The sequence below is a fragment of the Otolemur garnettii genome, unplaced genomic scaffold (assembly GCF_000181295.1).
Source record: "Otolemur garnettii isolate 467f Iridium unplaced genomic scaffold, OtoGar3 scaffold00017, whole genome shotgun sequence".
Taxonomy (NCBI): Eukaryota; Metazoa; Chordata; class Mammalia; order Primates; family Galagidae; genus Otolemur; species Otolemur garnettii.
This window is the reverse complement of record NW_003852412.1, coordinates 11022998-11040472: the sequence shown is the minus strand read 5'-3', so window position 1 is coordinate 11040472 and position 17475 is coordinate 11022998. Positions and strand designations below refer to the sequence as shown.

Genomic DNA, 17475 nt, shown 5'->3' with positions numbered 1-17475 from the left:
ACAGGCACCCGCCACAATGCCTGGCTGTTTTTTGGTGGGCCCTGGCTGGATTCGAACCCACCACCTTAGGTGTATGTGGCTGGCACCTTAGCCACTTGAGCCACAGGTGCCAAGCCATTTTCCTAAATTTCAATTTCAACTCCATTTTCTTTTGTTATTTCCAACTAGACTGATACAATCGATTCTTAAAAAACAAAATGGTGAGTCATCTTTTTCTTTTTTGAGACAGGGTTTCACTCTCACTCAGGGTGGAGTGCAGTGGTACAATCCTAGCTTGCTGTAGCCTTTAACTCCTGGGCTCCAGTGATCCTCCTGCCTCAGTGTCCCAGGTAGCCTGCCACACTTGGCTAATTTTTCTCATTTTTTTGTAGAGATAGGGTCTTGCTATCTTGCTCAGGCTGGTCTCAAATTCCTGGCCTCAAGTGATCTTCCTGCCTGGGCCTCCCAAAGTCCTGGGATTACAGGCCTGAGCCACTGCACCTGGCTCTGATTTGAGTAAATGATTGAACACACATTTGTAAATAAATAGTGAAGAACTATTTTTAGAAGAATGTATTTTTAAAAATACATGTGTTATGTTTTCACCTTAAAACACAGGAAGTAAGAACCCTAATGTTCAGAGGAACCCAAATGTTCAAAACTGACAGGCCTTGCTTATGTGAAACATGCTTGGGGACTGCTGGCTAACCACACTTCTTTATGTGACATATTTATTATAGCTACATCACATTCTCCTCGCAGAAGCTACTTTGCTGTTCTTGAGGGTAGAGCTCAGTCTTCTCCCTCTCGGCGTGCTGGCACCTGTCAAGAGTGCTCACAGCACGCATGGGTGCTTCCACGGGAAAACTAACTGTGCAGGACGGCTACTGGACATGAACTTGCTTTCTTTCTCTGCTCTTGAGAGGGGTACAAAAGGCTTTCACAGTCATCACCTCCCAGGATATCACCTTCTGCTTTGCCGGTTTCGAATACATGTGATCTGTTCTCAGCCAACCTTTGGGGGACTCCAGGAGGATGGAACAAACATGGTGGCCCTGACCTTGCCGCTCTCCAGGAGGCTCAGCTGAGGGGCTTCTGGCCAGTCTGTGTCTGACATGGTCCTGCCATGTCCCTGCTGCTCTAAGCCTTCCATCGGGGCAGATGCATGCAGCTCTTGGGGTAGGCCACTCTGAAAGCCAGCAAGGGTCACTGGGGGCACTTAAGCTCAGTCTCGGTTTATGAACACAATGTGTAAAACATCAAAAATGCTACCCATATCGAAGTGAGAGCTTTTAATCTGTTTCAATAATTTTAAGAATTCAAACTTCGATATGTTTAAAACACTTTTTTTCTATACACAGATAGTATGTACTAAGTCTTATCCCTTAATAACTTAAACATTGCTATCAAACAATTTCAGAATACACTTATTTGCAAAAGCTATATGAGTCCCATCCATGAAACCCCTCATGACTGATGGACACCTTCAGATGTCCAGGGCTAACCTTCACTAACCTAGACTGCATGTAAAATCAGGGAACTGGAGATTATTTCCATAATCACAGTGGAAAAAAGAGAAGGTTTCAAAGTGCCTATTCTATACCACACTGTGAATACTATGTGTGTGTGCATATGTATATATGTATATAATAAGTCCCTCAGATATATCAAGAAGTGACATTCAGTTATTAACAAAGCATTGGCAAGACTCCCTTGGAATAGCATTGTATTCTATTCTTGTCACCTTTTCTGAGGACTAACAAAAACACATGCTAGATGGCTGGCCTTAAGAAGCAGGGCTACAAATCATACTTTGTTGTTTTAGGTGGGGAAGTATGTATGGTTTGGGCAGGTCCTAATAGAATCCTCAGGTTCTGCACTTTTCCAACCTTTTCTTTTTCACCGACCAGCGGTCCCTTTTCCTAAGTTAACAGCTTTTTGTATATGCTGTTATTCAGGTTACTGGAGCAGGTGTCCATCTTACTTGCCATCAGCTGACCACTGCTGTTGTAGCTGCTGGCACTGGAGCTCTCTTTGCAGCACAGGATGCTGTAGAGGTGTCTCTGGCACTCAGAGGAAGCATAATAGTAAATCAAGGGGTCAATGCAACAGCTGATGCTGCTGACACAGACACAGAGGAGGTAGGCGAAGTAGGCAGCCTCTGTGGAGGAATCACGAGAAAAGAACGAATAATGCATGATCAGGAGGACGTTGGTGGGCCCGAAGCAAAGGATGAAGATGCAGAAAACAGCAGCTGACAAGAACAAAGCCCGGGACTTCTTACTGCGGTTGGCAACCGTGGAAGAGCTGAGACACCGAATGATAGACACGTAGCAGACTGTGGAAATGATCAAGGGCATGAAGAAGAAGACCGCGGAGAAGGCTGAGAAGTAATAGGCGTAATAGCCTTCGAGCAGGGTTTCATTGAGCACATCGTGACAGGTGGTTATGTTGAGCCCCGGCACCTGGCTGGTTTGCTCCTTGAGGAGAAGAGGCACCACCCCTGCAATGGCCATAGCCCAGATGGCCAGACAAGTGACATAAGCCCGTCCCAGAGTGCGCCAGGAGAGGGACTGGATGGGGTACACCACGGCCAGGAAACGGTCAATGCTGATGACCGTCATGAGCATGATGGAGGCGTACATGTTACAGTAGAAAGCTGCCGTGACAAGGCGACACGCTTCAGACCCAAACTGCCAATTGCTGCCAGAAAAGTAATAGCTGATCTTGAAGGGGAGCAGGGACACGAACAGCACGTCGGCCGTGGCCAGGTGCAGCATGTACACGACAGCCGGCTTCTTGACCTTCATTCTCAAGAGGAACACAACAACGGCCATGATGTTGAGCGGGAGACTGACTACAAACACGCCCGTGTAGACGGAGGGGACGAAGAGAGTCAGCCAGGGGCTGGTCAGATATCTGGAGGCATCCTCGGAGATGAACACAGGGGGTGGCTTCCGAAGAGGCCGGCTTTCATTGGTGGACACTGATCTGGCTTCTGTTACAGCACTTCCGTTGTTCTCCTCATCCTCCCCCAGCGGGAACGGTTCATAGCCATCATTGACATTCCTCAGAGCAAACGACCGGGGATCCACAGTACCGTTTGTTGCTTTTAACTCTGAAAAAGACAATTAAAAAAATTTTTTTTTAAGTGAATGAATGAAAAGGGCAGAAGAGACGAAGAGAGGGCATATTTTACTTTTGCTTAACTTTTGTTTTCTTACAAGGAGAGTAGGTGGTAAAGAGCAGGGCTTGCACAGATAACCATTATCAGAGAATAAGCTAACTCAGAATCTCATGCCACGTTTTGTTTTGATGTAAGCAAACCCTTTTAAAACTCTGCTCCTCAACGGGCCAAGGGTGAATGCTGCACTTTCAGAGGTCTACCCTGCAGAGACATGGAGAAATTCCTGGCATGAAGGAATCAACAGTGATTTCTTTTCTGTGCTAGCCACTGTCTACATAAACATCACTCCCAGCTTCTGGGATTTTTCACATGCCTTCCTGTGCACATTTTCCCCAGTTAGCTTTTATTTATTTATTTATTTATTTGGAGACAGAGTCTCACTCTGTCACCCTGGGTAGAGTGCTGTGGCATCATCATAGCTCACAGCAACCTCAAACTCCTGTGTTGAAGGATTCTCCTGCTTCAGCTTCCCGAGTAGCTGGGACTCCAGGTGCCCACTACCACGCCCGGCTAATGTTTCTATTTTTAGTAGAGATGGGGTCTTGCTCTGGCTCAGGCTGGTCTCAAACTCCTGAGCTCAAGCAATCAACCTGCCTCAGCCTCTCAAAGGATTACAGGCCTGGCTCAGCGCCTATGGCTCAAGTGGCTAAGGCGCCAGCCACATACACCTAAGGTGGCGAGTTCAAATCCAGCCCGGGCCTGCCAAACAATAATGACGGCTGCAACCAAAAAATAGCTGGGCGTTGTGGTGGGCACCTGTGGTCCCAGCTACTTGGGAGGCTGAGGCAAGAGACTCACTTGAGCCCAGGAGTTGGAGGTTGCTGTGAGCAGTGAAGCCATGCCACTCTACTCAGGGGCTCAGCTTGAGGCTCTGCCTCAAAAAAAAAAAAAGGTTACAGGCCTGAGCCACTGTGTCCAGCCCATTTTCTCCATTTAGTTTGCAACCATCTCAGGAATCACCTTCACTATGGAAAAATCCACAAAGAAAGTGGAGGGGACTCATTAAATGTTATGGAGCTAGAGGCAAATTCTGTAGGAGTCAGGACTCCAAGCTCGCTGTGTCATGTCTGGGAACAGCAGCTTTCCTCTACTATCTTTTAGCTTGTTTACACAGTAGAATGCAGAAATCTGTCATCATATCTGGGGCCAAAACACAGTCCCTCAGGTTATCTCCTAGCACAGCCATACCGTCCCTATCACTCCAGTCATTGTCCTGCTTCCTTCCTGAGCAGGTTGACAGCAGCAGCTGTTCTTGGCCACTCACGCCAGGCCAAAGGCCTCCCTCGGCTGGGCTGTAGAATGCTCTATGCCTTAAGGTGCTTGCTAGGTCAATCAGGGTCTTTGGAGTATCAACCAGGTGTCAAAATAAAGCCTCCCACCAAAGAGATCCATTTGAAATGTTCAGCAAAGAAAAGCAACACTTAACAGCTTTTCTTCCCAAGAAGCTTTGCTAAAATTCTGCCACTGGAGGCTCAGGCCTGTAATCCTAGCACTCTGGGAGGCTGAGGCTGGAGGACTGATTGAGCTCAGGAGTTTGAGACCAGCCTGAACAAGAGCAAGCCCCCATCTCTACTAAAAATAGCCAGGCATTGTAGAGGTGCCTGTAGTCCCAGCTACTCAGGAGGCTGAGACAGGAGGATTGCTTGAGCCCAAGAGTTTGATGTTGCTGTGAGCTATGATGAAGCCACGGCCTCTACCAGGGGCAACAAAATGAGACTCTGCCTCAAAAAAAAAAAAAAAATCTGTGTACACTGTTGGTATAAATACTTGTATAAGTTAGCACAACTGTTATTGAAAATAGTATGGAGGTTCTTCAAAAAATCGAAGATAGGACTATCATATGCTCCAGCAATCCCACTATTTGATATATTCAAATGAAATTAAATCAGTATGTCAAGAAGATATCTACACTCCTGTGTGCATTGCAGCATTATTTATAATAGCCAAGATTTTGAATCATCTAAGTGTCCACTGATGGATGAATGAATGGATAAAGAAATTTTGTGGCTGGGTGCAGTGGCTCACATCTTTAATCCTAGCACTCTGGGAGGATGAGGTGGGTGGACTGCTGGAACTCAGGAGTTTGACATGAGCCTAAGCAAAAACAAGACCCCGTCTCTGCTAAAAATAGATAAAATCAGCCACCCATTATGGCGGGCATCTGTAGTCCCAGATACTCAGGAGGCTGAGGCAAGAGGATTGCTTGAGCCCAAAAGTTTGAGGTTGCTGTGAGCCATGATGACTCGGAGGCATTTACAACCCAGGGTGATAGAGTAAGAGTCTGTCTAAAAGAAAGAAAGAAAGAGAAAGAAGGGAGGAAGGAAAGAAAGAGAGAGAGGAAAGAAGGAAGGAAGGGAGGAAGGGAGAGAAGGAAGGAAGAAAAGAAATCATGTATGTACATAAAGGGAATTCAGCTTTAAAAAAAAATCTTGTCATTTTCAACAATGTGGATGGAAATAGAGGACCTTATGTTAAGTGACATGTCAGGCACAGAAAGACACACTGCATAAGCTCTATTACTACATGCAAAATCTAAAAAGTTGAACTCATAGAAGCAGAGAGGAGAATGGTGGCTACCAGAGGCTAGAGAACAGGGTGGATTGGGAAGACATTGGTTGAAGGATGTAATATTTCATTTAGACAGGAGAAAAAAGTTCCAGAGATCGACTGCACAATGTGATTACTGTGGTTACTAACCATGTACTGTATACTTACAAATTGCTTATAGATTTTAAGTGTTCTTATTACAAAAAATAAGCATCTAATGTAATACATGTTAATTAGCTTAATTTAGCTATCCCACAATGTGTACATATTTCAAAACATCATGGTATAGAAGATAAATATATATAATTACTAGTCAATGAAAAAAATAAGGTGGAATCAGAAAAGTATGACCCAGCTTCAAGTAAAAAGACAATCAATGGAAACCAATTTCAAGATGTCAAATGTTGGAATTAGCAGATAAGGATTTGATAGAATGTATTTCAACTATGCACAATAAAGTAAAGAAAAATATCTCATTGAAACAAGTGAAGAAATAGGATATATAAGTAAAGAACTAACAAAGAGATGTTCTAGACCTAGAAAAAAAAATAGGACATACTGGCATCAATTTCCAAAAGGAAGAGCCAAGCAAAGAGTAGAGTGAGCAGAGACACGGGCCCAGCCCAGCAGTGTAAAGCTGAGATGGGATGACCACAGCCAGGTCCTGGGCAGGTCCCCAGCGGGTGGAGGGGTGACCTGCAGGAGATAGATAGGGTCAGGACAAACATGATGTGATGAGTCCCTAAGTACATGTTTGTGTCTAGATTGACTCTCGAAGATAAGAACTGGTTCTATTAATCTCTGAATCTCCCGCATTGAGCCGGGCACATGGTAGGTACTCCTTCAATTAGTCACATGTTTGCATCCTAATATTGGCTCTGCCAGAGGCCACTTAACCTCTCTGAACTCAGCTCAGAATTATTTAAATGGGGCTCTGACGTCTATCATTGGCAGCCAGGAGCATCCCATATAAAATAGGCCATACACCCACTTTGGAAACTCAAAACTGAGCAATGTAAGAAACTATTATTACCTTTTCCCTCCCACTTCCACGTGGTGTGCTTTTAGATCCAACGGTTTGCTCACTTAATTATTTTATTTATTTATTATTATTTTTTGAAACAGAATCTCACTTTGTCACTCTTGGTAGAGTCCCGTGGCATCAAAGCTCACAGCAACCTTATACTCCTGGGCTTAAGCAATTCTCTTGCCTTAGCCTCCCAAGGAGCTGGGACTACAGGTGTCCACCACAATGCCCAACTATTTTTAGAGAGGACATCTCACTCTGGCTCAGGCTGGTCTCAAATCTGTGAGCTCTGGCAATCTACCGGCCTTGGTCTCCTAAGTGCTAAGATTACAGGTGTAAGCCACTAAGCCTGGCTCACTTAATTATTTTAAATTAAAATGAAATCTAGGCTCCTCTTCCATCCTATGTCAGCAATGTTTGGTTTTTCAGTGTGATAAGGGACAAGAGCAGGTTGTAAAGTGTATAGGCCAAGAGTTCAGAATAATAAATCAGATTTTGAATTCACAGCCCTTTCTAGAAGCAACACTTTCTTCTCTTTGTGATTCATCTAATTCCTCTCTGTTCACCTTGACCCAGTCACATTGAGGCCTGACAACTCTTGAGGGATGTGAAGCTATCCTGAAGGTCATAATGATTGTGTGGGAATTGAAAGAAAAGAATGAACGGGGCTAGGCACCCATAGCTCAGTGGTTAGTCATGCTTTGGGGCCGGTGGGTTCGAACCCAGCCCGGGCCTGCTAAACAACAACAAAAAAAAATGACACCATAGCACTCTACTGAGGGTGACAAAGTGAGATATTGTCTCAATTAAAAAAAAAGAAAAGAAAAGAATGAATGGATTCAGGCACTTTAATAGCACAAAAACTTGCATCCATAAAAATGCTGACCTAAGGGAACCTTGAAATAACACGTTCTCTTCTGTAGCTGTAGGATCCTGGCTAGACTGAGAACTTCAGTAGTGATCAAGGGGGGAAAGTGCACATGAACACACACACGGAAATCAAGATGACACCCAGAAGAGGAATATAACTGGACAACTACTGATTGCTCATAACCAAGCTTAGACGTATCACTTGGTCTGAAAAGAAAACTGTCATCAGGCTTTACTCAGTGTTTAATCCTTTGGTAATACGTGTTTCAAAAATGCCTCCCCTGGCTAGGCCTTCTCAGACACTACAGTGTTCATGACAGAAACCTTATACTCATGGAAACATGACATTTTTATAGGCTATAACCCAAAAGGAATGCCTAATCCCTTGATTAAATATCACTGCCCGAGGTGTTACCTTTTGTAACAGGCAACACTGTTTAAATGTCAGGGGAAAAAAAGATTGGAAAAGAAATGCAAGGTGACTAAGGTGACTAGAGAATTCCAACTAATTCAAGCCCCTTAAGCTGAAACTCGAGTTGGAGTATCTGGCTTTTCTTTCCATCCTAGTACAGCTCAGAGGTCAATGCTTGCCAGAGATAATGCATGTTAACATTCTAAAAACTCTTGTAATTCATCCATAGTTTTCTTGGTTTCATAAAAGAGAAAAGTAGGGCAGGTCCTTAAAATCAGTTTCCCAACTTCTTGATAAAATTCACTTAATTTAGGTTTCACTAAACAGCTCTAGGGTAGTTTTGTTATTGAATACAGCATATTACTATTAAATATGGACTCTCTTCACTCTGGAGATTGTTGTGAACCAGGCAACACCTTTTCTGACTTGGAAACAGAGGAAGATCTGGCCTAGAAGAAGAGGGGAGACTGGATGGTCTTTCAGTGTCCCATTCGGTCCTGGGACTTCCACGGTGTCACCATCCCATATGACACACCAGCCTCAGTTCTGACTCAGTTCTGCCCTAGAGGGCTCATGCTTCTTTAGGAATGAACAAAGCAGTCCCAGGACCTTGTCTGAATTCCCACGCAGAGCAGGACAGATGAAACAACACTACAGGCTAAAGAGAAATGAGCAGGAGGATGAAGGAAAATAGTAGCAACCCGGTAACTGCCCAGTGGAAACAGCAGCATTATTGAAATGCCCTAGTCCCTCAAACTCAAACAAACATCATTTTCAAATGGTGGGGGGACTGGTGCTGCTTAAAGAAATGGCTGGTTCCAGGTCTGAGGCAGGAAACATACAAGGTAAGCCTTGAACATCTTCAAAGAATATTAGAGTCAGGCCAAAAAGACTCTGGAGTCAATATGAAGGGGCTCCCATTCACCAAAGATATCATAATTTGATCATCAGGAGAATCAGGATGAAGTGAACTGAAACATTTCATATTTGTTATGCTCTGTGAGTTCCTATTTCAGTCAACTGGATCCAGTGTGTAGAAAAGTCTTTAAGACAGATGGTCCAGGGCCAGGGCCAGGCACGGTGGCTCACACCTGTAATCCCAGCACTCTGGGAAGCTGACGTGGGTGGATTGCCTGAGTTCATGGGTTCAAGACCAGCCTGAGCCAGAGCGAGACCCTGTCTCTAAAAATAGCCAGGCGTTGTGGTGGGCACCTGTAGTCCCAGCTACTCTGGAGGCTGAAGCAAGAAGATTGCTTAAGCCCAAGAGTTGGAGGTTGCTGTGAGTTATGATACCATGGCATCATGTCTACCAAGGGTGACAAAGTGAGACTGTCTCAAAAAAAAAAAAAAATATATATATATATATATAAAAACCTATGATTCATGATTTGCTCCTAAAAGAGTACCCCCTCAGCATTTCACCAAACAAATGAATCTAAATCTGCCTATCTTTTTAGCTAAAGCAGGCCATAGGTAGACAGCTGTTCCTTGGGAATTCTGGAATTATGGTGACCTGTGCTATACTCCAACCACATACATCAACAACCCAGCCCTTACAGACAGGACAAAGGCAGGAGAAAGACATTCAAGGCCAAAACAGAAAAATAAGTCTGTAAGACACTGTTCTAAATGGGGCAGAAGTAAGAGTCATAAGTGACCAAAAGTCTGCTGCAGAAAAAGCAGAATTAAAGCTAGAATTGTTGCCTGACAGCTGGGCCAGGAGAGGCTTTTAGGGTCAGAGGCTGCCTCCCCTCTCACCACATGCCCTGGAGCTGGGACGCCACTGAAAGGCAGGAAAGCAAGTCCAAGGAAAAGCCAGAAAAAAGAAGTCACAGAGAAGTAAACATAGGTGTACTCAAAGCTACAGCAGCATGAAGACCACACAAGGGAAGTAAGTGTATGGGGCCCTTGCCTGGAGACACCTGGTGAGGGCAGGCCACCAGCAGCCTCCCCAGGAGCTACTCTGACTCCCTGGCTTTTCCCAGTCCTTCAGATCTGCTGTGCACCAGAAGTTACCGGGTCCTGAGCTCCCTGTCCTGAGAATGCTGCTGTCTACTCTCCACCTAGACAACTAGCTAAAATGAGCACTAATTCACAGTTAAGGATGATAATGACCACCAATTTCATTCAGTATCAAGTTGTTTCCATCCTCTGTCCTGCCCAGATCCTTCTGAAGTTTATAAACCTGAACTCAAATAAATTAGGTTCTCTATATGTAGGAATAATCATAAACAGAACTTCTGGAAAAGCACAGCTCTTCTCACAAGGTTTTCGACTTGGGCTATGATGCCACGGTACTCTATCAAGGGTGACAAAGTGAGACTCTGTCTCAAAAAAAAGGAGCCAGGCGTGGTGGCTCACGCCTGTAATCCTAACACTCTGGGAGGTTGAGGTGGGTGGATTTCTGGAGCTCAGCCTGAACAAAAATGAGACTCTTGTCTCCACTATAAATAGAAAAACTGAGGCAAGAGGATTGCTTGAGCCCAAATTGGCTGTGAGCTATGATGCTACAGCACTCTACCCAGAGCGACAGCTTGAGACTGTCTCAAAAAAAAGATTTTCAACTTGGTTACCCCAGGACAATTCACTGTTCTGCTGTACTGTATTTTAAATTAAGGTAGAGACTTAGTAATGTATGCTATAAAATCAATTTACAGGGTTGCAACAAACATTTAAAATAGTGAATAGTGTAGGAAAGAAAGCAATGAATAGCATGTAGTAAAAGTAAGTACAGTTTGGCTATTTTTTGGTTGCAGCCGTCATTGTTGTTTGGCGGGCCCAGGCTGGATATGAGCCCAGGCTGGATTTGAACCCACCCTGGCACTTTAGCTGCTTGAGCCACAGGCGCCAAGCCAGGCCAGTTACTTTTGAAAGCAAATAAAGAATGTATAAAGGTCTGTAAGGGCATTTCATTTTGTTTATTTATTCATTTATTTTTAGCTCTGAGGCATTTTGTTATAAAAAGTTGGCACTGACTTACATAAAATAACATGGACTGAAAATCATCAAACATTGACTTCATTTTTTAGCTGGACCTTCTAGTAAATCTTTAGCGTCATTGATTTTGGCAGCTATGTGTAGTATAAGGAGAGCCTCCTTTGTCTGGGTGACAGAAGAGCATAATTCATTGATAAGCACCTGTTATTTTTGCTTTGTTCTTTATTGACAGTTGGGCTTACACCTAGTATTAAGGCTTCTTCCCATTGTGTGATTTTGGGTTAAACTCACCTCTGAAATAGCCACCACTGAAGGCAGATTTTGGAAAACTTTGAAAATTTTGTTTGTGTTTTTATTTTTCTGGGGTTTGTTTTTGAGACCCAGTCTCACTTTGTTGCCCTGGGTAGAGTGCTGTGGCATCACAACGCACACACAGCAACCTCAAACTCTTGGGCTCAAGTGATCCTCTTGCCTTAGCCTCCCTAGTGGCTGGGACAATAGGAGTGTGCCACAAAGCCTGGCTAGGTTTGTATTTCTTTTTTCCAGTAGAGATGGAATCTCGCTCTTGCTCAGGCTGGTTTCAAACTCCTAAGCTCAAGCAATCTACCTGCCTTAGCCTTCCAAAGTGCCAGGATTCCGAGTCACTGTGCCCTGGTCTTAAGAAACTTGTTTTCCTTGAGGCTCCATATGCTTCATGGCTTGCAAAACACCATGGCCTGCAGATCCTGCAGTGGCGATGGTTAATGCAACCCCTTAGCTCCAGCTCAGCTCCTCTGCCTCCATGGGGAGTGCGTGTCTTCCCAGCCCAGAGGTTGCAGCCACTAACATGCCTTTACCAGAGAGCCTGTAAGGGCATTTTAAGTTGGCCAAACTTCACTGGATGCCTTAGGATGGGGGATAACAATCTCAGCTTCAGTGGGCTCCTCCAAATACAGTGACAAGGTCAGCGTGGAACAGTTTGAGGCCATGAAAGTTCATACTTGGAAAAAAATTCTCAGTCTACAGGGAGTTTAAGGCAGAAGCAAGACAGAGGAAAAGGTAGAAGGAAGGAAATCATAAAACAAGGAAACAAATTCTGAATGTTAAAACTGCCGAGTACCAAGCTGGGCCGGGTGGCTCATCCCTGGAATCCTAGCACTTTGGGAGGCTGAGACCGGTGGATTGCTTGAATTGCTTGGAGTTTGAGAAAAATTAGCCAGGTATTGTGGCGGGTGCCTATAGTTCTAACTACTGGAGAGGCTGAGGCAAGAGAATCATTTGAGCCCAAGAGTTTGAGGCTGTGAGCTATGATGCCACGGCACTCCACCAAGGGCAACAAGGTAAGACTCTGCCTCAACTCCTCCCAAACCTAAAAAACAAAAACAAAAACTGCACTGTACTCAATACTAGCATCATAATCAAAATAAACCAAAGTCACGCTTCCCAATGACTCTGCTGACAACAAAAGCGTTTTCCTAAGTATCTGCAATGGAAGTCAAGCCCAGGTACTCATGAAAACTAGTTAAATGGGAATCCCCCAGACACAAAAGGCCACATATTATATGATTCCATTTTTGTATTAAATATTAAGAATAGGTAAATCCGTAGAGACAAAAAGCAACTTGGTGGTACCCAGGGACTAGGGGAAAGGGAGAAGGGGATTTGATTGCTTAATGGACAAGGTTTTTTCCTTTTCGGGTGATGACAATGATGTGATGTAACTAAGTAGAGGTTGTACTTGTGTAACAGTTTAAATGTACTAGGTGCAACTGAATCGTACACTGAAAAATGATTATTATACGAATTTTCCCCAATTGTACAAAGGAAGGAAGGAAGGAAGGAAGGAAGGGAAAAAGGAGAGTTCCTAGGGAAAAGAGGGATGAATGTCCAAATTGAGGAGAGGTAGAAAGCAGGGTCCTGAGAACTCCATTGTCTTGGGGGTGCTCTGCTCAAGGCCCAGTTCAGTTCCAGTTTATGAGTGTGACAGGGACAAAAGTGACACGACTAAGGGAGGAAGGCAGAGTCAGAAAGGACGTAGGGGAGGAGAGTTTTGAAAAAGGAGCCAATTCAGAGCTGCTGAGAAAGTGCAAGTTCGTGTTCACAAGGCATAGATGGGTCCAGACATACAGAGCTGGGAAGTGCTGGATGAGGAAGACAGAGGGTGACCGGTGACCGGCAGAGACAACAGAACATTCCCGGGAAGAGGGCTGGGAATGCCTCAAAGAATTTTCTTCACACAAAGGAAGGGTGGACAAATTAGGAGGGAACATGCTATTTTGATACGTTCTATAAAAATAAAGGCAAAGCCACCAAGGAACGTTAGATAGATAAGATAGTAGAGTAGAAAATGACTTGCTGGCTCATAAGAAACTTCACTTTCAAGCTTTATAGAGCGTTGTGGTCTGCTACGAGTAGAACCACTGTCCAGTTTTGTGTCTTTCTGTTTGGGCTTAAAATCACCATCTCTTGGAATAGCCAATTAATTAGCATATTCATGAGCCAGGATCTATTTATAGCCTGCCTTATCATCTGTCAGTAAAAGTGAATGGCAGTATACCAGTTCCCGCATAAATGTTTACTAAACACCTCCCTGGGCCTAGTCTGGACCGCCAGGCAACGAGGCTGACTTTGCCTGTAGCCTCTAGGGGTAGTGGGGGTACAGTTGGTCACTTCTCCACTGTGAGAGGGGCTGAGAGTCTGAGGGGTCCCTCTCTACAGGGGTGGCAGAGAAAGCCTGCACGGAGGAAGGACTGGCCTGTGGTCAGCTCCCAATTCTATCTCTTACTAGGCTTATGACCTTTCAGTTTTTGAGATGGGGATGACATCTAATCAAAGGGCTATTGCGAAGAATAAAAAGTATATGTAATGTAGCTATTTCTAATTCAATGTGAATGTGTAGGGTATGCAGTGTGGAGCAGGCATGCTGGCCAGAGGGAGTTGCATGGTGACAGAAACCAGAGAAAGCACAGGTCCTGGGGGGAGGAAGTAGAGGATGGAGCTGAGTAAAGCAGAGGATGTGTAATAGGAGGTGGCTGGACAGGGGCTGGGGGCCCTCATGCAAGGAGAGGAGCACCTCACTCCACACCATGGAACTGGGCTTGACCCTGTGGGCAGGAGGGCAGCATGTGCAGTCACCCCACCCAAGGCATTCTGCCATAGTCACCACTGGCTACTCTTGAATGCGCTAGAGCAGCGGTTCTCAACCTGTAGGGCGCGACCCACAGGAACTGTATTAAAGAGCCATGGTATCAGGAAGGTTGAGAACCACTGTGCTAGAGTTTTATAAAATTTAGAAACATCACTTTTTACTCTTGGACACTGGCCCTTTCCGGTCAATGCTTTTATATCATCTCACTTAAATTGCCTGCACCACAGAAAGCAATCTGGTTAATGAATTTACAAATTTCTCTGCCAATATCTGCTGAGTGAATACTTGTTCTGGACTCCATGGGGATTACTAGACGTTTATAATCCTACCTGGAGAGATGAGAGAGCCACAAAGTGATAAGGTAGAAAACGACAAAATGAGTGGGAACAAAGGCAGAAAGTGCACTGGGACAGCTTGGACTGGTGGGCAGGGCCAGCCCTGGAAGGGTGCCACAGCCCCTCTAAGCACATACAGCTGGTGATCCCCGAGGGTAAACACATCCTTCTCTCTCTGAAGCTCTCTGCCTCCCTCCGTAGTGGCATATCAAGGATTGGAGAGGCACTGTGGATGGTGGCAGTGGTCCTAGTGCCAGTACTTTATAACAGACACTATTCAGAGTTGCTGGTACATGGTGACAATAAAAAGCAGACCCATTTTTGGTTTTTTTTTTTTTTTTTTTTTTGAGACAGAGCCTCAAGCTATCTCCCTGGGTAGAGTGCCATAGCTTCACAGCTCACAGCAACCTCCAACTCCTGGGCTCACGCGAGTCTCCTGCCTCTGCCTCCCAAGTAGCTGGGGCCACAGGCGCCCGCCACAACGCCTGGCTACTTTTTGGTTGCAGCCATCATTGTTGTTTGGCAGGCCCAGGCTGGATTCGAACCCACCACCTTAGGTGTATGTGGCTGGCACCTTAGCCACTTGAGCCACAGGCGCTGAGCCATTTTTGGTTTTCTTTTTAGTGATTTTAAGCTCTGTGAAGACGAAGCCCTATTTACCACCTGTGCCAAGGGTTAGTGGCCATTCCAACAGCCCCCTTTCCTCATTTGGTTAGCTACTGTTTCGGAATCAGCAGAAGGAGATAAACACCCACCTTAACAAGGTGTTTTGAGAGGGTGAAATGACACAACCCTAAGTGAAGATTCCTCCTGTCTCAGGGAATCCACTTAAAATGAGCTCTTTTTCTTCTGTACTTTTATCCCTCCTAAAGTGGTTCCAGAATCCAGTGTTGCTAGACTAGCCAACATTTGTCCACTTGTCTTTCTGTCTATACTAGCAATGTCCATCTAGCACAGCGGTTCTCAACCTGTGGGTCACGACCCACAGGAACTGTATTAAAGGCTTGTGCCATTAGGAAGATTGAAAACCACTAATCTAGCACAAACCACCCCTTACATGAGTAAGGAGTCTGATAGGAACCAGTCGCCTTTAATCTCACTCCCTAAGGGAGACCGAAAGCCTTCAGGGGGCAGGGGCTGCAGGAAGGGTGGCTACAGTGGATGCGGCATTGGTATAAACCTGTTCTCCACTCACTATCCAAATCTCAAACAAAAGGTTGTACCCTCAAGAGCTTGTCCCCAAATAAAACTGAACAGGCCGGCACAGTGGCTCACACCTATAACCCTAGCACTCTGGGAGGCAGAGGCAGGTAGACTGTTTGAGCTCAGGAGTTGGAGACCAGCCTGAGCAAGAGTGAGATCCTGGCTCTAAAAAACCCAGCCAGGCTTTGCCGTCGGCACCTGTAGTTCCAGCTACTTGGGAGGCTGAGGCAAGAATATCACCTGAGCCCAAGAGTTTGGGATTACTGTGAACTCTTGACACCATGGTGCTTTACTAAGGGCAACAAAGTGAGGCTCTGTCTTGAAAAATAAATAAATAAAATAAAAATAAAATCGAACAAATTACATAACAGTATGTCAAGTGATGTAACATCACACACAATTTTTCCAGACATCCTAGGGAAGAATGCTCATGGTACCCACAGGCCTCCTGGGAAGTCTGGGTCTCTAGTTTTCCCCCAGTAGCTCCTTAAAACTCACGGTGAACAAAGGGAGAGCAGAGAACATGCTTTGTCTTCCTCACGTCTTAATCTTGATGTGTCTGACTCTTTTTGAATGTGGGAGCAATACACAGTGCACATTCTTTCACGATAACAATAAAACCTACAATGATTCGTTTCTATTTGAAAAAAATGGCTAAAAGTTTATAAAGTAGTTACTAAGAAATTTCAAAACATGTTTCTCACTTTCTAATTAGTGACTTTACAGGCTAAAAAACAACTCTACCCAGACTGGAGAAAGGGTAATACAAAATATTTGACCCTCTAAATTGATCAAATCTATCGATTTCAGATCGCAAAATGTATTCTAGATGAGCTACCTCCTTGCAGCAGACAGAAACTTCTTTAAGAACTGGGGTCCTGCAGTGTCTGAGGCAGCTTGGTTCTGGGGAGGAAGGAGCCCCTTTCTTCCTCTCATTTAGAAGGAACGGGTTCTAGGTTACAAACAAAACCTCTCCCTTCCGTCTCACCCGAGCCTACACTGTAGTCACACATCTCTCACACTTGTGAGCCCCTCCAGGGCACAAAGCCGAGCCAGCCCGGGCTGCTGGTTAGCAGAGGGATTCACTGGGCTTTACCGCGCTTTCCTTGCTTCTAAAACGTGCAAGAAAAAAATTCCAACAAAGCAAAACTTCAGCGCGAGCGCTTCTTTGAAAAGGCTAGAATGTTGATTGGTGGGGGTGGCTGGTCCCGGGAGAAAGAGACCACACAATGATCAAGAAGCGAACGCGGGAACCTCAGGCTCGGCCTGGAGGATCCTGACCCCTCTCCCTCCACATCCGATACCTGGTGGCAGCGCGGTTCATTCTCCGAAACCGAGTCCGGAGGGGTACCGGCTGGGCCGGCGAAAAGGTTGGGTGGGTGGGCAGGGTCCACCTAGATGTAAGTTGAGGGGGACTCAGGATCTCAGCCCAAATGCCTGTTTAGGTTCCTAAGGAAACTGAGGCAGGGGTGAGGTCAGGGGCACCTCCACCCCATTGCCCATTTGGTCCCCCTTCCGTGTTCCTCCTCCTGCTGCCCGACCCATTGCCGGGGCAGCTCTCACCTGGCTTGCCGGCCTGGGTGCGGGCAGACAGCAGTGGGCCGCACAGACTGAGACCAGCGGCGACAAGCAGCAGCCGCTGCGGCCCCATTGTCCCGAGGCTCCGCGCCGCGCCGCTCCGGGAGGCTGTCCCCGCTTCGGGCTACTAGTCTCGACTTTCTCTCCTCACTTGCTTGGGGTCCTGCAGCCGTCGGCTCTGGCCGGCGGAGCGCGGGGCTGCGAGCGAGCAGAAGCAGGCGACTGGTGGCTTCTCGGCGCGCGGGTGTCCCCAGGCGGCCAGCAGCCGGCGCG

At 45.7% G+C, this 17475-nt stretch overlaps 1 protein-coding gene and 1 pseudogene across 1 annotated transcript; both read right to left on the bottom strand.

Annotated features, from left to right (window-relative positions):
- Positions 1–444: 444 nt before the first annotated feature.
- On the bottom strand, positions 445–17401 carry F2R (coagulation factor II thrombin receptor). The gene is made up of 2 exons (XM_003785925.3): positions 17188–17401; positions 445–3097 (listed from the first exon to the last, which is right to left on the bottom strand). Exons 1-2 carry the CDS (start codon positions 17273–17275, stop codon positions 1902–1904), a joined length of 1284 nt encoding a protein of 427 aa, XP_003785973.1. The 5' UTR covers positions 17276–17401; the 3' UTR covers positions 445–1901.
- LOC105886622 lies at positions 11041–11697 on the bottom strand (annotated as a pseudogene).
- Positions 17402–17475: the final 74 nt, after the last annotated feature.

Excerpts from the sequence above, each read along its gene's own strand:
- F2R (XM_003785925.3), bottom strand. The coding sequence starts at position 17,275 with ATGGGGCCGCAGCGGCTGCTGCTTGTCGCCGCTGGTCTCAGTCTGTGC. Across the intron at positions 3,098-17,187 it reads CACCCAGGCCGGCAAGCCAG|AGTTAAAAGCAACAAACGGT; the intron begins GTGAGAGCTGCC and ends TGTCTTTTTCAG.